The sequence below is a fragment of the Strix uralensis genome, chromosome 21 (assembly GCF_047716275.1).
Source record: "Strix uralensis isolate ZFMK-TIS-50842 chromosome 21, bStrUra1, whole genome shotgun sequence".
Taxonomy (NCBI): domain Eukaryota; kingdom Metazoa; phylum Chordata; class Aves; order Strigiformes; family Strigidae; genus Strix; species Strix uralensis.
Genome location: NC_133992.1, coordinates 894,830 through 917,446, shown reverse-complemented (window position 1 = coordinate 917,446; position 22,617 = coordinate 894,830). Strand labels below are relative to the sequence as shown.

The following is a 22,617-nucleotide window of genomic DNA, read 5'->3' as shown; positions in this document are numbered from 1 at the left end:
CCGGCTCAGTCCTTTGGCAAAAAACCCCACCTTTTTTCACCTTAAACATCCCTCTTTCCACAAAGTCCCGCCTGTGCGTTAGTGCAAATGACCCTAAAAGGTGGCATCTTCACTCCCCAGCCAAGTCCCTGCCAAGTCCTGTCCATGGGCATGACCTCCTGGTGACACTTTCCATGGTCACAGTGTGCTATTTTGTCCTGATTTCCATCAGAAGATGGCAGAGGACCCCTTTTCCCACCCTGTGCCCACCCCCCTGTCCCTATCTCCCTCGCAGTCCTGCCAGGGCTGCCCACCACCCTTCATTCGCTGCCCGTGGAGCCCCATTTCTTTCAAGAGGAAGCATAAAATAATGGCACCTCCTTCACCAGCGATGGACGAGGTTGAGGCGGCCGCCAGCAGCACCACAATGAGGGGGCTCTCAGTGCGGCAGCACACAGCACTGGCCCTGCGTGTGCTTAAAGGTAAGGACCTATTTCGGCAGGGCAGGGATGCTGAGCCTGGCTCCTTCCCATCAGGACACTGGGGTGTGAGCCTGGCTCTGGCCAGAAGCAGCTGCAAGGCTGAGTGTTTCCCAGGAGGTTTTGGGGGGTTATTTTCCCTCCTTCCCTGTGCTTGCCTTGGCAGAGCTTGGAGAGAAAGCCTCCTCCATGGCTGAGCATCACGGTCATCATCACAGCGGTGTTTGCCAGACCGTGCTCATGCACCAGCAAGACCCCCAGCTCTGGCCACTGCTCTGCTTGCAGAGTGACGGACATGCTGCAGCGCAGTGGTTAGTATTTTGATGCTAGCTGCTGCAGATTGGCCCTAAATACACTTTTTCTCTCCTCCTAGTCTGGCTTTGGGGGTCACAAAGCAATGCATCACTGATGATGCCCCAGCCAGAGATGTCCATGCCCAGCACGGTGCAGTCTCTACGGACGGGTGACTCAGGGACTCCTGCTGCCGAGACTTCGGCTTCATGGGGATGCTGGCTTTGGGGGATTTCCGTGGGGAATCGCTGCATCGCTGCCTCTCCTCCACTGCCCGTGGTGGAGGGCTAGCAGGTTCTGTGCTGCCCAGAGTTACAGCCAGGGATGGTCACATCTGTCCCCTTTAATCCCCTGTCCCCAGGGTGAGCTGTCACCCCTCCAGCCCAGCTGTGCCACAGCGCTGCCTGGCTTCCCCGGGGGCTGGTGGCCATTCACTCTCCCAGGCCAGTGGGTAGAAGGCACTGCAGCTCGCCGCCCAAAAATGGTCTGAGGAAAAACTTCCCATCACTTTGATCACCTCCTTCCCCACCTCTCTTGGTTTGCCCTGGAGCCGGCTGCTTCTTCCAGAGGTGGGCAGAAGGACAAGTGGGATTTGGCTGGAGGCTCCCAGGCCCAGCCCACCTTCCTGCACACGCATTGACACCTCCAGCCATGGGGATTATTTCTCCTAATGGGATTAAAATGCCTTCTGCTGATCTCACCCTTGGTGGCCATCATTTTTCCATCAATTCTTTCTGTTTCCCTCCTCAGTTGTCTACATTTTTTGCATATAACCTGAAGGAATTGTGTATCATGTCCTGGTTTTCCAACCCTGTGCTCTCTCTAGGTATTAATGCATTTTTCTTAATTTCCTCTTTATCTAAAATGAGAATATCCTCTTTGCTTTTGCTCCCATGTAATTTTTATCATGTTTCTGGTGCAACAGTTTGGGGGCCAGGCAGTGACAGTGGACGATAAAGTGTGTTCTGCTAAACCAGCATCATTAAATGTACCTGGCCTGGTGCGCTGGCGGTTGCTTGTGGGGCTTCTGGTGCTGGGAAACTGGTACGTGGAGGGACCAAATATCCACTTTGCGGGTGATGATGCAGTTGGCCAGAGACACAGACCCTGGTTTTACATGCCCTGGGCCAACCTCCCTGTCTTTGGGTGATAATTACCTTGTCCTGGGCCATCAGAATGAGCTCCAGTGTTGAACCCAGTGTTTGTCGAGCAGAGGGAGGCTGACGCTCATGCTGTGCCAGCAGCCCCTCTACGCCAGCCACTGGTGGAGGGTACGGTGGGGAACCCCAGCCAGCGAGCGTGGGACGGCCAGTGCTGGAGGCTGAGCAGCCCGAGCCCCCCAGGCTCCGTGAGGACTCATCCATGTGTCAGCATCCTGCCGCTTCAAGGTTTGCTCTGGAAGGGCAGAAACCGGGGATGAAGCAAAGTTGGGAATGCTGCAGGGCCTCCCGCTGCCGGCCCCCGCGGTCAGCGATGCTTCATCGCACAATGAGACGAACCTCTGCAGACCCTGTTTGGGGGAAGCTTCTGAGTCACACGAACATGAGTCATCCCGGCCCCAGCCAGGAGCAGGGAGGTCAGAGCTACAGCCCTGAGCCTCCCAAACGCTTCCAGCCAGCCCATGGGCATTTCTGGGCTTTGCTCAGTGGGTTTTTCAGAGCTGTGGTTTCACATCAGTCTGCCACCACTTTCACTGTGGAGGGGAGCTGGCGGGGGGCCAGTGGGGCACGCTGACCCTGTCCCTTGCCCTGGGGACGCTTCCTGGGCACACAGCTGCCTGGAAGGGGCCTTTCCCTCTGATCCTTGGGGACAGCAGGGTCACCTCCTGGCCACTTCTAGTACTTTATCTCCCTGCCATCTCCATCAATTTGGGGGCGAGCTCTTGTGCTTACAGCCTGGACGGCTGGCAGTGGGCTGTGCTGGGGCAGGCTTACCACGGTGGGACTTGTTTTAGGAGAAGACTAACCCAGGGCAGACACCAGCAGGTCATGTGTATGTGTGGGCATGGCACGAAACAACTCCCAAAGGGTCTGATCCAGCTCCTGGGGAAGGGGAGCAGCGGCTCAGACCCAGCACAGCACCTCTCCCTTTCTGCTGCCCGCAGGAGGTGATGCCGAGGTGGGATCTGTGCAGCAAGGTCATCTCCAGTCGTAGACACAGTCAATATCAAACTCCACGTCGGACCAGCCTTGAGCAGCATCCAGGAAGTAATAAATTGTCCAGTTTTGAATGGTGGATACACATCAAAGGGAATTAAACCAGCTTTTTAATCAGACTACAATATTGTTTCCCTATCTGGTTCCTTTAAAAAAAATATTTTAAAAATCCCATTGTCTGTGCCATACTAATACGTAACATTTATTAGGGCAGTAATAAGCCCTCCGTGGTTTTATGGAGCCATTTGATCAGGTGTTGGAAGGGCAGCTCCTGCAGTGCTCTCGCAGGGATGCAGGCTCTGGGTGGGCTGCCCAAGCCAAGAGCCCTTCAACCCCCAGCTCACTTCACCTGCGCTCGGCTCCTGCCCCTGCATTGCAAGATGCAATCACGGGGGGGCCTGTGGTAGCACAGCACTGGGAAAGAGTTTTATCTCTGTTTTATCATGCCAGCCTGAATGAGACCTGAATGAGCAGCATCTCTCAGCCCTGAGAAATCACACGCTGCATCGGATATCAGGCCGGTTCCTCTCCTCGCCTTGTGTACTCCTCGCATATCCTTCGGAGTTTGATGGGGACAAGGTGTTTGGCGCTCAGGCCAGCTTTAGTTTACAAATGAATATATCAACATTGTTCCTCATCAGGCAGGAATGCGTTTCCCTCCCTTCTCCCCCACCTTATCCCCATCCCCTTCCGAGCAAACTTCCTTCCTCCTGTAATCTGGAGCGGAAACCTCGCTGCATATTTGACCAGCTCAGAAAAATCAGCTCGGTTTTCCCTGGCGTGACTTTGTGCCTTGAACTAGGGCTGGTTGGTCCCTAAGGCAGCCAGCAAGGCAGGGGAGGAGGAGGAGGGCGAGGGCTGTACCGCTGCCCGTCCTCAACACAGAGCCGCTTTTCCAGCCGGATGCTCTGATCGAGCTCCCAGTTGCTCGGCTGCCGTTTTCAAACAAACCGGCGTGTTTCTGGGCACGGACCCAGGGCTGACAAGCCTGAGGCTGGCTGCAAGCTCAGGCCCTTGTTCTGCCCCACACCGTGGAAACGCTGCTCCCATGGGCTGGGGGTCACTTCTGCTGGCCCCTCGCCGGGGGTAGGAGAGGAGAGAGGTGTTGGTGACACGTGAGGAGGCAGATTTGCATCAGGAGGATGTTTGCTCCCTGGGAAATAGCCTGGGACCGGACCCTTCCCATCAGCCTGCCAATATGTGAGCATGACTCTCAGGCAAATGAGCTTCTACCCGCTGGCCAGGCATGCCTCGCCGTGTGTCCCACGGTGGGGTATGGCCGTGTCACCCCCCAGATTGCCTCGACCCCCGGTACGTTCCCGTGGAGCAGTCACCCGGTCCCCAGGCCAGTCTCAACGGGCTGTCCCGTGTCTTCTGGGGGAACCGTGCAGTGGGAGCAGCGGGGCTGGGGCGATGTACCTCCATCCCCGCGGCCACCACAAAGAAGTGACTATGCAGTGCAATTAGACAAGTGGCCCCAGGGACGACGTGTCTGGGGAGATGGTCATTTCCTAGCGCCAAAGCCCTGCACTGACACAGGGTTCAATACTGGAGCTCATTCTGATGGCCCAGGACAAGGTGATTATGACCCAAAGACAGGGAGGTTGGCCCAGGGCATGTAAAACCAGGGTCTGAGTCTCCGACCAACTTTATCATCACCCGCAAAGTGGTCCCTCCACATACCAGTTTCCCAGCACCAGAAGCCCTACAAGCAATCGCCAGCGCACCAGGCCAGGTACATTTAATGATGCTGGTTTAGCAGAACACGCGGGCTCGAGCCAAGGCAGTTGGGTACATGTGTGCTTGGCTGCGGCAGGGATGTCAGCCAAGGCGATGCTGGAGGGTGGCCCAGCAGCACCAGCACACTGGCGCATCTAGAGAGCCCTGCCTGTGGCACTGGGCTCTCCAGCTCTGAGGTTGTCCCAGTTGGTGGCCGTTTGCCCAAACAGCATTTTCCTGCTGTCAGATATGGGGGCTATAGGCTACATCGGAAGAGCTGCAGCGTTTCCAGTAGGATAAGGACTGATAAGACAGGGTGCTGGAACGATTAAAGGCCAAGCTGCAGTGCGACAGCCCAACCTGTGCAGCCTGGAACCGTGTCACCACAGCCTGCTGTGGGCAGTTGGGGTCCTCCAGCCCTAGGGCCAGGCGTGCAGGGATGTCCCCCACCTCCACCCCCCACCAAGGACAACGACCATGTGTAGGGTTATGACCACGCCTGAGTCCCCCTTGGGGTTTAAATCCTGATTGGCACAGGCTGGGAGGGAGCATGCAGAGCAGCAGCCATGGTGGCATCTGGGGGAAGTGGCCGTCTCCAGCCCATGTTCCTGCGGTGGCCCCTGTGGTGTGGGTGTCCCAGGAGGATGGGGGATGCCTGGAGCCTCCTCTTCTCCCCGGGGCTTCCCTGAACCACCCATGAGAATTTTGCTTGTGGTGCCTTGCTCCCTGCGGAGGACACAGGGCACCTGCACACGTGTCCTCACCACATGAGCACGAGGTTTCTCTTGCAAATCCCAGCTTCTGGCCTCGGGAGCTTTCTGCCTGCAGCCTGGCAGGGACCCAGCCCCACCCGGGGCACTGCTTGGGTGTTGCCGAAGGCTCGCGGGGTGGGATGTGTCCGTGGGGAGAGCATGAGGCCGGGCCCATGGCTGCGCCCCTGCTTGCGCCTCGCTGCCAGCAGGGCAGCTCTCAGGCAGCACAGAGGAAGATTTTTCCCCTGAGACCACCCCCCCCCCCCAGCCCCTTCCCCAGTGCTCCCTCGCCGACAGCAGCCGCCCAGAGCAGGGGTCCCCTCTCCTCCCGCCCGAGGTGGATCTCCCCAAGGGACACTGATCCCACCCAGCAGGCACAGCCCCCGGCCCCGCGGGGGGGTCCCCTCCCTGCCCCGCACCCCCGCGGGCGGGCAGGCGGCGTTGGCCGAGCCCCGTGTTTCCCCGCCGGGGCTCCGGCAACAGCTTTGCCAAGAAGCCGGGAGGCAAAACACCGGCGGAGGAAACCCCTGTGCTTCCTCCCGGCTCGCAGGGAGCCGGGCGGGCAGGTCGCTCTCCCTTGCGCGCCTTTTGCTGGGTCTCTGCGCTGGGAAGAAAAGCTCTCGTCTTTCCCACGCTCTCCGACACATTTTAATGAATTAAGTGGGGGCACGCCCCCTCGCCGCCTGCCCCGGATCCGTCCCCCCGGCTCTCCGGCTCCCTTCAAGGAGGCCTCCGGGGGTGGCTGGACTCTCGCTGCCTTGCCCGCTGGCCAGAGGACGGGCACTGCCCGCTTGGCTTTTTTGGAAGGGGCAGCGCCGTGCCCAGCGCAACGCGCCCGGCAGCAGGGCGGCTCTGAGCCCGTCGGCAGCGCCGGCGGCCGCCAGCCCTTCTCCTCTGGCCCGCAGGCTCTCATGAGCAGGGGGAAATTTGGTCGTCACGTCTCTCGAGGAGGGGAAATTTGTTCCGCGCCTCTCGGCGTGACCGTTTGCTTAAGGCACCGCAGCGCCGGGTCCCTCTCCCCGCCTCCCGCCGCCGGCCGCAGCACCGGCGCTCCCGCGGCTTCCCCTCGGAGCAATCCCTGGGTGGGACCCCGGTTCTGCAGGGCCCCACGGGCGGGCGCCGAGGGGGAGGAACGGGGCCCCCCAGCGCCCGCCGCCGGCCCCCCCGCAGCCCCCTGCGGGCACCGGGCAGCCCCGGCCGCGCGGGGAGCCACCGCACCGCGCCCGGCTGCTCTCCGGTCACGGAGCTGGGCTGCAAAGGGGAGCTGAAACGCAGGGTCTCAAAACTGCCTTTTTTTCCTCTTTTTTTTTTTTTTTTCTTTTTTGCTGTTTTCACTCCCTCTCTGGCACCGTTCCCAGGCCGAGTCCTGCCCCCACCTGCCAGCCCTGAACATTTGCATGGCTGGGTCCCTGCCCGGGCTCTTTATTTTTCTCACCAGTGTCACTGGCAAACGCAGACCCGCTTGCGAGGCTGTAAGTGGCCAAGCCCCAGGCCGGGAGGTGTGAGCGATTCCCACTCTCCCACGGCGCGCTCAGGGCGCTCCACACCTCGCAGCCTGCGGCCCGTAAACGCACAAAATCCGCAGTGCCGGGGTGTTCAGGAGTGGAAAGGAGAGGAAAGGGGGGCAGGAGCGGGGCCCCGACCCCCAGGCGGACCCGCCGCTCTCCTCCGCCGGCCCCGCGCCGTGCCGGGGCTCGGGGAGGGGCTGCCGCGGCCCCGGCACCCCCCGATCGCTGCGGTGCCGCCGGGCCGGGCCCCCCCGGGCGCAGCTGTAACTTCCCGAGAGTCCCCGTGAGTCCCGGCACGTCCCGCCGCTCGCCCCGGCGAGGCGACACGGGGCAGAGGAGGGCAGGGAGGGCACCGGGGCCCCCCGCTGCCACCACGGCTGGGCCAGAGGCACCACCTCCTGCCCAGGACGAGACCCCCGAGGGGACGGGACAGCCAGGGGGTGGCTCCTCGTCGCTGTCCTCGGGCAAACCTGGCTCCTGCGTGGGGCCCGAGGCCACCTCCGTGCCCTGGGCCAGCGCTGCGGGGGCTCCACGCCTCGGCGGCGCGGGGGTGTCCCGGGAGAAGCTGCACAGACCCGGGACACCAGAGGGGATTGCCCGCAGCCCCGCGGCCACGTCCCGACCCCCCCTTTCCCCCGAGAACAGTGTGCTCCGGTTCACTCCCGTTAGAAGGACGGGACTGGGAGAGCTCTGGCCTGGGGAGGGGATGGGATGGGATGGGATGGGATGGGATGGGATGGGACGGGATGGGGATGGGGTGGGGTGGGATGGGATGGGATGGGGATGGGATGGAATGGGGTGGGACGGGATGGGATGGGATGGGACGGGATAGGGATGGGGTGGGATGGGATGGGATGGGATGGAATGGGATGGGATGGGATGAGACAGGATGGGGATGGGGTGGGGTGGGATGGGATGGGATGGGATGGGATGGGGTGGGATGGGACAGGATGGGGATGGGGTGGGGTGGGGTGGGATGGGATGGGATGGGATGGGACAGGATGGGGATGGGGTGGGATGGGATGGGATGGGATGGGATGGGATGGGACGGGATGGGATGGGATGGGATGAGACAGGATGGGGATGGGGTGGGGTGGGGTGGGATGGAATGGGATGGGATGGGATGAGACAGGATGGGGATGGGGTGGGATGGGATGGGATGGGATGGGATGGGGTGGGATGGGACAGGATGGGGATTGTGATAGGATGGAGGGGGATTGAATGGAGATGGAGATGGGCATGGGATGAGGCTGGAGACAGGGATGGGATGGAAAGGGGGAGATGGGCATGGACATGGGTGTGGAGATGGGAGTGGGATAGGAATGGAGATGGGGATGACAACAAAAACTACCTGCGGAAATAGACCCTTATGGGAGGAGAAACAGGAGCCGCTCAGCTCCGCACAGCCCCAACCCTGGTTTAACATCCCCCGGCGCAGGAGCAGGACCAGCGAAAGCAGGAGAGTCCTGGCCTCCTCCAGCCGCCGCCCACCCCCCCCCCCCCCCCCCCCCCGCGACAGCTACCGGGAAAAGCCACGGGAAAACGCCGCGGGGCGAGCCGTGCCCCGAGCTCACGGCCACTGCGCGACACCGTGTGACAGCCGGCTCCGAGGTGGCATGTTTCATCGATTGGGGCTGAATGCAGCAGTTGGCTGATTTCTCCCTTTCCGTCCCCAAACGGACGCACCGGCGCGGCCGGGTGACAGCAGCTTGCGGCCAACTGCCCCGGGGCGGCTGCGGGCACCTCGTCTGCCGACACGCTCCTTCCCCGCCCCCGGCCCGCTCCGGCCCGACCAAACGCACGGCAGACGCGGCGAGCGCTGGCCCGGGGCCGCCGGTCCCCTCCCAGCCTCCGCCGTTTGCTCCCCGCGGGCCAAACGGGTGCAGGGAGTCCCTCCCCCCCTCACGGTTTTTGGGTTGATGCGCTGGTTTTGATACTTTTTTTTCCTATTTTCCTCCCTGCTTGCGGTGCCCGCACCTCCCAGCGCTCCCGCACCGGTGTCGCCGTCGGTTGGGGAGCGGATCCGACCCCGGACCCAGCCCCGGGCGGCCGAACTGAGTCACCCCAGGGCCGGCGGGGCTTGGCGGCGGCCCCAAATCAATCCCACCCCTGGACCCCCGAAACCTCGCGGCAACCCCCGCTGCGTGTCCCCAGAGGGGCCGGATCCTGGGGGGCTGAATCCCCCCGGCCCTCTCTGTGACCTGTCCCGCTTTGCTCACGGGGTAGACAAACCCTCAGCGAAACGGTGTCGCCCCCAAACTTGAGGAGTTTTGAAGAAAAAAAAAAAAATCTGCCACAGCACCTTGGGGACCCGCAGTCCCGCGGGGTTCGGGGCCTGCGGGTCCCGGCTGGGGGTGAGGCGGGGGTCGGGGGGGGATCCCGGGGGTGCGGGGGGTGGGGGGGTGTCAGGGCCAGCCCAGTTCCCGCACAGCGCTGCGGGGAGACGCGGGCGGCGGGGCCGGCTGCAGCCGCCTGGCTCGGCTCGGCTCGGCTCGGCTCGGCTCGGCCTGGGCGGTGGTGCCCCCTGCCTGCGGCCACCTCGCCGGGCCGGGACAGACCGAGCCGAGCCGGGATAGACCGAGCCGAGCCGGGCAGAGCCGAGCCCAGAGTCGAGAGCCAAGAGCCGAGAGCCGAGCCGGGCCGAGCCGAGCCGGGCCGAGCCCAGAGCCGAAAGTCGAGAGCCGAGCCGAGCCCCGAGCCGGTCCAGGCAGAGCCGAGAGCCGAGCCGAGCCGGGATAGACCGAGCCGAGCCGGGCCGAGCCCCGAGCCGGTCGAAACCCCGAGCCGGGCCGGGCGGAGCCGAACGGAGCCCCGAGCCGGGCCGGGCCAGGAGCGCCCCCATCGCCCCCCCCCCCCGCAGCTCAGGGGTGGGGGAGGGGTGTCCCGGCTCCTCCCGGGGGGGCGGGGCGGGGCTTCCCGCCGCCTGCCCGCCCCCTCCCGTCCCCGCCGTTCCACTGGGTGGCGGCGGCGCCGCCCCGCCCCTCCGGCCGCGGCCCGGCCGTGCCATTGTTATGCAAATAAAAGGGGGGTAAAAGGCGCGGCGCGGGGCCGGCTCCGCTCCAGAGAGGCCCGGGCGCAGCGGCGGAGCGGCGGCAGCAGCGCGGAGCGGCGGCGGGGGCCCGGGGGCCGGTGCTCGGGGCTCGGCGGCGGGGGCCCGCCAGCAGCAGCCGCCCGGCAGCAGCAGCCGCCCGCCACCGCATGCCCGGGCGGGCCGAGGCGTCGCCGTCCATGCGGGGCGGCGGGGCGTGAGGCGGCGGCATGAGCCAGAGCGAGGTGTCACCGTGCGCGGCGCCGCCGCCCAGCCAGCGCGTCTTCCAGGAGGCGGTGCGGCGCGGCAACACCAAGGAGCTGCAGTCGCTGCTGCAGAACATGACGAACTGCGAGTTCAACGTCAACTCCTTCGGGCCCGAGGGGCAGACGGCGCTGCACCAGTCCGTCATCGACGGCAACCTGGAGCTGGTCAAGCTCCTGGTCAAGTTCGGCGCCGACATCCGCCTGGCCAACCGCGACGGCTGGAGCGCCCTGCACATCGCCGCCTTCGGGGGCCACCAGGACATCGTCCTCTACCTGATCACCAAGGCCAAATACTCCGCCGGTGCCCGGTGATGCCGGGGCCGCTCCTCCCCCCCCTCCCGCCCCGCTCCCGTGGCCGCCAAAGCTGCTCCCACCCCCGCGTGGGGTTTATTTGGCGAAGATTTGGGGCCCCACGCAAAACACGCCACCGTTCGCCTGCTTTTAATTTTTTTTTTTTCCTTCCAAGGGTTGTTTTCCTACTGTAATATGTTTTGGTTTGTTTTTGTTTTGTTGGTTTTTTTTTTTTCTCCATCTACCTCGGCTGCACTCACAGTATTCACGGTTTCAGTTTGACATCTGGTCAGATGCTTTAAAGGCTCCCCTGTCCCCTCCCCGCTAATATTTAATCCTCCCTCTCCGCTCCCCTCGCCCCCATTCCCTCCGATTTAAAGTATTCTGGCTCAGAAAAGAATTCATTTCAACGGTCCCCCAAAACCCACCCGCCTCCCCCCCGTTGTGACCGAGGGGTGCTGGTGTCCCTCCTCCCGGAGCCTTGAGTGGTGCCAGCCCCGGGAGCAATGACCCGGGACGGGCTGGGGGCTCCTGGCCGCCCGCGGCCTTCCCCGGCGAGGAAGAGCGGGAAAGTCTTCCTCCTCTGCAAGCTTCTCCCCAGTGTTTTCCCACCACTGATTTTTTTTTTTTTTTTTTTTGAGGCGACTCCATTGGAATATGACACGTTTTTCTCACCCCGATTGCTCCTTTTTTGTTTTATTTTGCGTTGGGTTTTCTGCTTTGGTTTTCTTTTTTTGGGTGTCTGAAGAAAGTCTGCGTCCTCACCCGCTCCTTGAATCCGTTTAGCACGCATGAGATCCCAGGAAAAGACATTGAATCCTTCTGGTTTTGTGTGTAAAGGGGGATTAGAAAATCCTGGACTTTTTTTTTTTTCTTTTTAAAAAAAAATAAAAAGTGAAATAAACTCTAGAGGCAGAGGATTTGCTTTTGCACAGAAAAGGGGCGCGAGCGCTCTCTGCTGCCTAGAGAGATGCCGGAAAACTACTGAAAATAGTTTGGGAACTTTTTTTTCTTTTGGTGAAACTTGGATAACACTTCTCAATGCAGAACGATTCATTTGACGTATGTAGATTCACCCGCCTTTTATATTATATATATATGCCTAAATATATATATTTATAAAAGAAAGGGAGGAAGAAGAGAAAGCCACCCGAAGTCGCATTTTGAAGTGACTGCACGTATAATCGCAAATGCTGCTTTTTATTGCTATGGCACAAGAACACCCATTTGGAAAATGCGGAAAATTTCAGAAGTCTCCTTTCTCCCGCTGGTCTTTCAGCCCTCTTCTCTTCGTCTGCACTAAAACCATCCGTATCACTGCCGTCTCCCCGCTCTTTCCTCTCTTGCTCCCTGCATCCAAACCATTATGATTAAAAAAAAAAAGAAAATAGTTACCTGCTGGTTTATTTGGGTTGTGTCTTAACTATTTATCATGTATGTATATATTTGTGGTGAAGATTGTGAGCCTGGTTTTGTTTGAAGCTGGTGATGAGTGTTTCAAAAATATGGTTTGGGAAATATGCTCTTTTTTTTTTTTCCTAGTCTTAAAACTAAAAAAACTTGAGTCTGCCATGATTATTTCCCATTGCACTGAATATTCTGCTTTGTCTCTGATGGTTTCACCTGCAGTTTGGTTTTGGTTTTTTCCACTTCAACAATTTGAGATGATTTTAAAAAGCTCCAGATTTAAAGAAGAAAATGGAAAAAAGCCCTGTCGAAGGCGTCTACTGTTAATGCTGTAATTTGCAAGGAACTGCTTGGCCGAAGTTTTTCTGTGAGCATGGAAGGGGGTGTCCAGCACTTCCACTGGTGCTTCTGTGCGATAGTTACGGGGTGGGAACAAGATCTTTTCTAGCGAGGTTTTATCATCGTTACCAGATGGTTGCACATTTTTTTTTTTTTGACTAAATGGATTTGCCACAATGAAATGTCATAACATTTATGACATGATATTAAAAAGTGTATTGTAAAGCCAAGTTCTAGATGGATTTTTAAAAAGAAATCTTGGTTATAAACCCAGTCTAAAGGGAGCTCTGTCCAGTGTTGTAAAGACAACATGATGTAACCCATATTTATATTTTTATAAAATACCTATTAAGACTGTGAATCTCCTGTGTGAATTGCTGGGTGAGTTGTTTAAGAAAAGTATTGTTCCTTTCCAGCCTCCTGGAGCTTTAGACACGCTGAGATTTTGGGAAACTGTACGTCGGGGAAGGGGGTTTGCTCTGAAATTGTGAGTTGATGTATTTTTACATCCCTTTGTATTTTACTGAAAAGCTGCTGCCCTTCCTAGTCCCTAGAGTTTCAATTTTCTATGCAACCCCCACACCCCCCCGTCTCTCTTGATCCTGAGAAGTAAAAGGGATGCAGATTGATTCAAATTGAAATGAGGGTCCCCCCACCCCCCTTGTTGGCTCATCGTGCTGCTGACCCTTCACGCCAAAACGGGGAGTACAAGAAAAAAAAAAAAAAAAAAAGAGGCAGGTGGGGGAGGCTCTTTCATGCATGACTGGTCGCCTTCCGGCAGTCATCTTTTTAATTATTATTATTATTTTTGTAAGAAGAATATATTGATAATGTCAGTGAAATAAGCAGACATTGAAGCTGATGCACAGATTGCTCCAGAAAGGAGTTTTTCTGTAGATTTTTCTTTAGATGCGAATACCTTTTTTAATTATGTTAATTAATGTTAAGAATTTTTAGGCTTATATTGAAGCTGTATGTGGGTCACTATATGATCATTTCTAACTGGATAAAGTCTGTACAGTACAGCATATTCCTGAGTGTATGATATAGACGTGTAGCCCCAGAGTGCGAAATTTATAAATAAATTTTTCATTGATCTTTTTATAAAAAAAAAAAAAAGGCTTTTTCGTTTGTTCTTTCTTACATGGTTATGGGTGATGCTGGGTGGAGGGTGGCTGGCTGGGCCTTCAGGTCCCTGTTTTGGTGTCCAAACCTGTAGCTCTTCTGGGGTTAAATGCATCCCCCGAGGGTGATGGTTGGGGTGGGTTTGGGGGGGAATGCTGGATCATGCAGCCCTTGCCAGCCCCTTCCCATGGGCTGGAGGAAGCTCCCTGGGGCTCTGGGGGGTGTCCTGGTTTGCCCCATCCCAGCATTCAGAGGCTGGTGGAGGGGTGATGGCCCAGACCAAACCCTGGTGCCATGTGGTGTTTGAGATGCTCCTAAAGAAGCTGCTTGCCCCAGGGGAGCCAGCTGGGAGCTCTGCAGCCCATCCTGAGACCGCTCCCGTGGACCATGGCACAGGGGTGCATGTTTGGGTCTGCAGCCCCAGCCTCACCAGCTGAGCATCCCGTGACTCCCTGCAAACCTTCCCAGGCTGTTTTATTCTAACCTGGGCCCCAGCAAGTGTTTGAGCTGCTTGGTCCTTACAAGCCCTTGGGCTGTGAGGGCGGCATCACCTCTAGCTAGAAGCTGCTGTCAGACTGGTGGTGGCTTTGGCTGCCCCCTGGAAGGGGCATGGGGTGAGGGTTGGCATGGGGTCTCCCTCCCCAAAGGCACCTCCGTCCTCTCGCGTGGGTCAGAGCAGGCCAGTGCCCAAAAGCGTGCTGAGCCTTGCACCTTTGGAGGCTTTCCAGGCAGGATCCGGCTGCTCCGGGAAGTGGGAAGAGCAGAGACAGCCCCGTGCCTGCACCGCCTGGGCCCTGCCTGCAGCCAGGGCTTTGAAGGTGGGGTGCAGGCAAGCCTCCCTCGCTGGCAGTGGTGAGGGAGTTTTGAGTGAGGTTTCTTCTATACTGATAATTTTGCCATCTGTGGAAATGCCTAAATCCCCAGGAAATTTGTGCCATGCCCAGTTTGGCACCAGGGTGTAGATTCCCAGGGGTGCCAGGAGTGGTGTCCTGCAAATGGCAGGGGGGAGGAAACCCGAAGAAAAGGCTTGGTGTGACCTTTCCAGGTTGGCCAACATCCACTCTGATGTGCCAAGCCCCGGTGCCATCCAGCGCCAGTGAGGGCCAGCGCCTGGCACGGACACAGCCGGCTGCCCCGGGGTGCCCTGGGGACACGCAGCCCGCCCAGGCAGCAGCCCAGCGTGGAAAAGACGGTCACCGAGTCACCCGCCTGGTTTTTAGCAGGCAAAAAAAGATTATGCCAAAATCATCAGTTGCAACCGCTGGTGGTCCTGCGGCTTTATCACCTGGGCTTTCACGGCAGCCACTGGCCGTGGCCAAATCTGTGGGACGTGTGTGTGGGGCGAGCACCTCTCCCCTCTCCCGCTGTGGTACGATTTCGTCCCATTTGGACACTGTACGACACCGACCCACCGGTGAGTGCCACCATCACAGTGCTCCCAGGGCTGGGGCGCTGCGGGGTTACACCTGCGGGTACAGTTCACCCCCGCTGTGTCCCCAGACCTGGGATGCTGCACAGACCCATGCAGGTGCCTGCTTTGGGTTGCCACAGGGCTGGGCTCAGCCAGGCTCAGCTCAGCCCTGGGGCTTCTTGCCGTTCACCTTGTCCCAGGGCTTCAGCCGGCCAGGCCAGACCAGCCACCACCTCAAGGACGTTTTTTTCCGAGGAAATGCAGCATTTCTGCACACAGCTTCTCTCTGCCCATGGTGGATGGGGTGGGCTGGGGCCTCTGGCAGCCCCTTTGCAGGGGATTTGGGCTGGGCCCTGAATACAAATCGCACCCCCTTGGCGCTGAGCCCAGCGCCTGCGAAGCCGCCCTGTGTCCCTGGGCTCCCACGTGCGACGGCCCCAGCAGCAGGGACGTGCCGAGGGTGCAGCCGAACCCCGGCCACCCCCGGCCACCCGGCGCTGAGCCCCTGGGGCAGCAGCCACCCCAGTGCTGGGCTCCCTGCACGGCCTGCGGCCACTCTGCTTTGCAGCTCTCCTCTCTACAGAAACTCTGTCCAAGAAATCTAGGAACTCCAAAGACTTGCTTTTTTTTTTTTTTTTTCCCTTTTCTATTTTTGTTCCAATAAAACAAAAATATTGGATCGTTTGGTGGCGTAAGCACATTCTTCTGGCATTTTTGCGTGTCCCTGGCTGCGCATTATTGTCCGCCGGCCGCATTACGTAGGTGCTGTTGTTCCAAGAGAAACCAAAGCAAGAATTTGAACTTTCAAGTGCTTCCTGCCATTGTCTTTTGCTTTTGTTTGTGCTACTGACTCCAAACCAGATGGATCGGGCTCCCCTCCGGCCGCGGGGGTGATGGGAAGTCAACACAGCCCGGCGAGGTTTGACAGCTTTGTCTTCTCTTCTATCGCCCTTCATCCGTCAAGCCCAGCCATCGAGCTGAATCGACCAACGCATATGGATGGGGGGGAGGAGGTGGGATTTTATTTGAATTTCAGGGAGCTTAACACAGTAAGTAATGAATGAGAAAGAAAGACAGCGAGCGGGCGAGCGAGAGGGGACGGGCTGTAATCAAAATTCAGTACATTTTAAATAGATGCTTTGTTGGGCATTTGTATGACTATGATAATGCTGCAGCCTGCAGATCCGAATAGGAGTTACCTTTTTTTTTTAAAAAAAAATTCACAATTAACTTCTGTTTGGTGCCGGGGAGGAGCCGGCAGCTCGGTCTAGCCATCCAGGCTGGCCTCTTTTCCAGTCTCCATCTTTTGCCCCTTCTCAAGGCTTTCTGGGCTCCATCCCTGCCGTCAGGGCGAGCCCCTCTGGCTGGGTGGGTGGGAGGGGGTGGCGGGGTGGCCAGGCAGGCTGCGGCCAGCGGCACCAGGGATCCATAGTGCATCGTGCCGGGCAGGACGGCTCACGGTTTCGACCTATTTTGCTACTGACCCAAAGCTGCTGAGGTGTTTGCTGCTGGGACTCGGTGCAAAGGTCCCAGCTCCCTAGACCCCTCCCAGGCTGGGGCTGGAGCTGGCCACCCCGTTCCTGCGTCATGGAGTCATTTGGGGCTCTTCTTGGGGTGTACATGACCTTCACATCCTGCCACAAGGTGGGTACAGGGTTTCCAGTGCCAAGTTCCCATGCCCTAAAATCACTGTCACCCTGCAGACCTCCATGCTCGAGGGGCTGTGTCACCCCAGGGATGCTCCCAGGCCTGGGATGCATCAACACAGGAACTACAGGCAGCTCCCGCTTCTCCTTGGTCACAGCGAGCATCCCAGGGAATGACACTGCTCCGTCGTGTGAGCAGGAGAAACGTCTGTCTTCTCTTCCCAGAAACTCTTCAGCTGCCATGCCCCACTGCCAGCACGAGCACCCATCTCTGGGGGTGCCCAGCAAGGAGTGCCCAAGAAGAGGTGACCTCTGGGTCTCACACTGCGTAGAATGCAGACCTGGGGGTGCAATGTAGTTTTTGTCTTCTTCATGTTAGCAGGTTTCTCTTTCTGACCCTAAAGAAATGGTCGAGCAGGGCAATACCCTGCTTTGGGGTTTTTTGGGAAGACAGTGGTTGGGGCTTGGGTCTGGAGGGGTGGAAGGCTGCTTGGATGGAGAAATTGAGGGATGGCTGGGGAGGGATGGGGAATGGCTGGGGAGGGGTGGGGGGATTCCTGGGGATATGGAGGGATGGAAGAATGGAGGGATGGGGCGGTGGATGGGGAGGGATGGGGGAATAGAGGCAAGTCTAGGGATGGACAGAGGGGTAGGTAGAAGAATGGACAGACGTAAAACTGGACTGCTGGTGGATGACAGGCCAGGGGGTGGTTGGGACAACTGTTTTAATTGGAAACTCCTTGTTCAGCCTGAATCCAACAGCATTCTGTGGCTGGGAGCAGTCTCTGAGGGCAGGCCAAGGCAAGCAGCACCTCTGGCAATACCCTCGCGAGGTGGCAGACCTTGGCCTGGCTGAGCAGGAGGTGTCTTCCTGTTGCTTTTTAGGAAGAAGCTCCCCAGAAGGTGCCTCCCCTTTCCTGTTGTGATCTGGACAGCAGCCTTGGCAGCCCGGAGGAGTCTGGAGGGGCACAGAAACCCAGCTGTGACCATAGGCTGTTGGCTTCAGCCCCTCCAGCGGTGCAGAGCACGATGGGCTGTCCTTGGCCACAGCCAGCACTTGCTCACTGACAAATCCATCCCCCTTGTCTCTGATCCAGCCCAGCACCAACCAGCTCCATGTTTATCCCGGGCAGGATGGACATCCCGGCAGAGTGGCTGGCTCTGCTGAACCCTCTCAGTGCCAGCCCTGCTGCAGGGGTGGAGGACCCGGGGAGCCCAGCACCAGGGTGCGGGCAGACGCTCCCACGCAGCACGGAGCAGAGGCAGGGTTGACCCAGAGAGCACAGCCACGTGCACCCCTGGCCAGAGGGAACATGGCCGGAGGGGACATCGGCTGGGCAATGCCTGCCAGCTCTACTAAGCCTCTGCGATGCGTTGGTGGGGCAATGTGAGGCTGAGCCTTTGCATGGGGCCTGAGCAGCACCCTGAGACTGATGGGTTGTGCCCTGAAACATGAGGCCACAACGAGCAGACTGCTGGCTCCAAACGAGTTGCACAACCAAGGAGAGCCTTTGCCTAAAAACAGCATCTCTGCAGCCTCCTCTCACTCCTGGAGTGCACGGCAACCTCAGTTCTTCTTTTCTATAGCTGAAGAAACCCTTCTCACCTATCCCCAGCCAACAGCTATGTTATTACGCACGATGCAATTGCACAGATGGACTCTGAACGTGCCCAGCCCTCTCCCAGGTTTTCTGCCCAGGACCAGACCTCTGCCTGCACACCCCTGCTTGCTCAGGGAGCTCTCACTGGGACTTTGCAGCGTGGCCGTGCCTCTGTGAGCTCGGGCAGGAGCAGTGTGGCAGCTCCCTGGACACCTGTTTTCCTTTAATTGTTATATTTTCGACTCAGTCATCAGGTGGCTGGAGGGCTCTGCCAGGGAGCGGGTGGAGGAACTGGAGGCACTGGTTGCATGCTTGCGGTGTGCTCCAGGGGCTTCCCCTGCTCCCCCATCCCGTACCCAGCCTGCCCCATGGAGAGGAGTCGGGTCCTGCAGCAGTCCCACACCTTTGGGAACCACCAGTTGTTGTGACACTTACTGGGATCTTTCTCTGGATGTTTCAGTTTGGAGGCCACAGATGGGGCACCTCCAGCTGCAGGGGGCTGGGGCACCCCGAATCCCTGCAGGAAGAGGGGTGCAGGGTGGCCTGAGGCATCAGGGCTGTGGGTGCAGGAGGGTGCCAACTCAGCACCAACCTCCCTGCACGTCCCTGTGAGCAGGGGGGCACGGGGCAGCCCTGGCCTCACTCTGCAGTGCCAGGATCAGGCCCTCGTCCCCTTGCACAGCACCCGTCCAGGGCAGCCATCCCCAGTGGGTCCTCACATTTCAGCCAGCTCACATTCACAGCTACGGTGACAACTCTGAGCTGCCCCTGTCCCCTTTTCCACTCATGACTCCCCCTCATTCAAAGCCTGTGTCCTTTTAAGCTATTTTTTTCCCCTCCTATTCATTTCCCGGACGCCTCTATCCTTTTCTCTTGCCTAGCCCCTCTCCCGGAGCAGCTGCTATGCTAATAAGCATGAGGCAGAAAAGGGAGCGAGCCTTTGCAGCGGCTGGGGAGGAAAGAAAGACCCCAGAGCCCTCCAAAGGCTGAATAAATCCAAGGCTGGAGCAGCATCCCTGAACAAAGAGGCCTGGCCTCCCCCCTCTCTTCCCCTCTTCCCAATTCCACCACCTTTTCACATTCAAATCCATTAAACAGTGAGCAGAAAGACCCCGAGTATTCATAGCATTGCATTAAAGAGAAAGCCCCGTGGTCCCTCTCCATCACGGCCAGGCGGAGGGAAGGGCTCTCCATCCCTGACGGGCTGCCCAGGGGCTGCGTCTGTCGAGGGCTGGGAGATTCCAGGCTCCAGCCCCTCAGCATGGCGGAAGAGGGGTGAAAGCCCCCCAGCCACCACACAGGAAGATGAGTGGCCTTTCACCTGTGTTTCACCTTTCTTCCCTGTCCGGGACCCTTGGGCTCCTCCATCGGCGTGGACTCCTTGTTTCTGCAGGCAGTGTGGGCAGCTGCCTGCGGCTGGATGGGAACCACAGGGAATGGGAGAGTCTGAGGATGCAACAGGGTGGGAACTCCGCCATGTCTCCAGCCCACTGATGGTGCTGGGGAGCGTTACAGCAATGCTGGGGCAATGGGAACGCACAAATCTTAGGGTGGTGGAGATCTCCCACAGACAAACACAAAGGGCAGGATTCCTGGTCTGGTGAAGGGTGGGAAGGGAGAGGGCTCCTGCAGGGCCAGGCACAGCTGAGGGTCACTGCGACGTGCCCACCAACCCCTGAGCAAGGACCAGCCACCTCTGTCTTACCCAGTGGGGCAGGTGCCTCATGCTGATAATGGAGGTCCCTCATGCCAAAATTGATGATTTCCTACCAATTTTGCCTATTTTGCCCTAGGGTCAGAGCAGCTTTCTGGTGCAAAGACCTCAGACCTCGTTCTCTGAGTGAGAGGATGCAGTGATGGAGGTGGACACGTAGGTGGACTCCATGTCAACTGTTAAGGCTGGTGGCGGGATGCCTGAAGGGATGTGACTCTTCTGTGGAGGAGGCGTAGATGGGCATTTTCTTCTGCCTTGTGGGATGGAAATGGAGACACACCTCCAGGAAGGATTTCACACTCTTTTCTGGTACCGAGTTTCTGCTGCAGTCACAGGACTCCAGGAGATGGGGCTTTTAGTACCAAATATTGAAAAATGTTTTAAAATCATGGATTTTAGCATGTGAGGATTGAGGCTGTCTGAGCGATGCCACCTGGACCACGGAGACTGTGATGGTCACGTGCAGTGCTCAGGAAGCAGCAATAACCAGGACCCTGCCTGCGCAATTTGGTCAGTGGGGTGGGATTCAGCTCTGACCCTGGGGGGGTCCATCAGAGGTGGTGTCTGGGCTCCTTCACACGCTGTGGAAGCAGGGGAGGGATGGCAAGACTTACACCTAAGCTCCTTCTGCTGGTTGAGGTGTCCTCACACGTCCTCCCTGGCCTCTGCCCCAGGGTCTGGAGGCCATCCCATCTCCTAGACTTGCACAGATGTCCTGGGCACCCTGGGGCAGCTCAGCTGGCACAAGGTCGCTGTCTTTTGGTGCCTGAATCCTGCTTGTATTGATACAATCAAGAGTCTGGAAGGTGATTGAGGCTGCCCTGAGAGGCCACCTCCACGTGCTCGGCCATATCCCACGCTGGGCTCCTGCAGCCATGTTCACATGGTCACCAGGGCTCCATCCTGACCATTGCAGGTGCTGCACAGCTTTGGGGTGCATGAGGGGCCAGGCCAGCAAGAGATCTAGATCAGAAGATGAGAGGAAGGACATCCCTCAGGGAACTTAAAACTACATTAATCACTACATGGAACATGGGACGCAGGCGCTCAGACCCGTGTCCTTGCGGTACAGGGCCCCAAAGCTGTGTGTGTCTCTGCATGGGCACCTGGGCTCCCCGGGGTGCTCCTAGCAGCGTGGAATCCCTAGGGTGCCTTCACATCATATGCTTTAGGGCTGTTAAGACTTTGCTGACCCAGCCCATCCTTGCTCCCCTCTGCAGACCACTAGCTTCTCAGCCTGGAAACTTCTTGCTCACTTCGGGGCCTTGCTGGGCTCCTCCAGGGACGTGTTCCCCCAGAAAACAGATCTCTCTGGGGTGAATGTCAGCAGGGGCCTGGAGAGGTTTCTGAGAACAACCTCCAGCTCCAGACAGGAGTCTCAGCCTCAGATTCCCAATTCACAGAGAAGGGGGTGTTTCCATCCCTACCACGGGGAACTCGCGTGCAAACACTAAAGATTGACCCAGCATGCTAATAACATGGAGGGATTTGTGCTGCCTCAGCTCTGGTGGGCTGGCCTTGCCTTGGCGGGAGGGCTGTCCTTGGGCAGAGACAGCAGGCACTGATCCTGCACTACCCTGGCCAGGTGACTCACTTCTACCTGCTCCTCACCTGAGACAAGACGTGGAGGGTCGACCTGGTGTGAAGGGTTCAAGAGGCATGGAAAGACCCAGATGCTGTTGACACCACAATCCTACTCCCGGTGACTCCCCATGTGTCTCCCCATGGGTTTGGTAAGTGACAGGTGCCCGTGGCCCACCATTGCCCTTGGGGACCCCTCATTCCCAGTGTGACTCCAAGCCCATGCTCCACCATCTCACTCTGCTCCAGTCCCTCCCAAGCACCAGCCCCAGCAGCAAAATCCACCCTGCCCCAGATCTGCCCTCGGAACAGACCAAAGACCAGAGTGCGACAAGTCCGTCATCATGCACATGCTGGTGATATGGGGCAAATGGGATCAGTGGGAGGGATGAATGCAAGCCGCCATGCCCCACCTGCACCCCAAACTTCATGGCTGCAGGAGGTACTGAGAAGGGCAATGAACACAGTGGATTTTTGGGGGGTCTTCTACGAGAGAGTGTGGTTGATAAGCAGTGGGGCACCACCATCTCTGACACCAAGGCTGTGGCTGGAAGTGCCCCAGCCCTTCTCTAGGCATGCAAACACAGACCTAACCTTGTTGCAGGCTCCAGCCTTCCTCTGAGCACTGAGCAGCGATGCCTGCCTTAAGCTCCAACCCTGCAGGATGAGGCCCATAGCTCTTCTGGGGTGAGGGTTGTGAATGTTCCGGAGACCCAGAGTGTCCCGCATTGTTCCCAGGCTGGTCCAAGGGATGCCCCAGCTGCCCCCGCATCCTCGTGGGGCTTGCTGGGGACACTGTGTCCCGGGTTGGACTGGCTGACCCAAAGGACCTGCAAACACTGTAGCGCTGCTGTCCTCCATTGTGGCTGCACCCCGAGGGGCTGCAGTGTGGTGGGACCATCCCGGGCAGGTCTACCTGCAGCGGCAGGTGGGACAGGGGTCGGGGACATCCCTCTGATGGGACGGCCAGGGAGAAAGGTCCCTGCTTAGCAATGCAGGAATGCAGGTCGGGCTGAATACGGCGGAGGCGGGTCTGATCTGGTGCCCCACTAAGCCCCCATTCTTTCCCAGCCGGTGCATCTTGTATTCAGGCTGCCTGCTCCTAAGCAGAGCGTCTTTAATCCTTCCCTTGTCTCCTCCATTCCCTTTCAGGCCTTTGGCCAATGGGAAGGGGATGAGCAGCTCTCTGCAGGAAGGAAATTAAAAGCAAGGAGGAGGGTAGGGAGGAGGAGAGCGCGGGGAGGGGGACTTGGAAGGGGAGACAATCCTGGAGTGGAGATGCCAGTCATCGGGGTCTCAATAGCCCCATTCACCCTGCCCAGCC

At 58.6% G+C, this 22,617-nt stretch overlaps 1 protein-coding gene across 1 annotated transcript; it reads left to right on the top strand.

The window, feature by feature from the left end:
- The first annotated feature begins 9,985 nt into the window (after nucleotides 1–9,985).
- Nucleotides 9,986–11,857, top strand: NRARP (NOTCH regulated ankyrin repeat protein). The gene has a single exon (XM_074891422.1). It carries the CDS (start codon nucleotides 10,143–10,145, stop codon nucleotides 10,488–10,490), a length of 348 nt encoding a protein of 115 aa, XP_074747523.1. The 5' UTR covers nucleotides 9,986–10,142; the 3' UTR covers nucleotides 10,491–11,857.
- The last annotated feature ends 10,760 nt before the right edge of the window (nucleotides 11,858–22,617 follow it).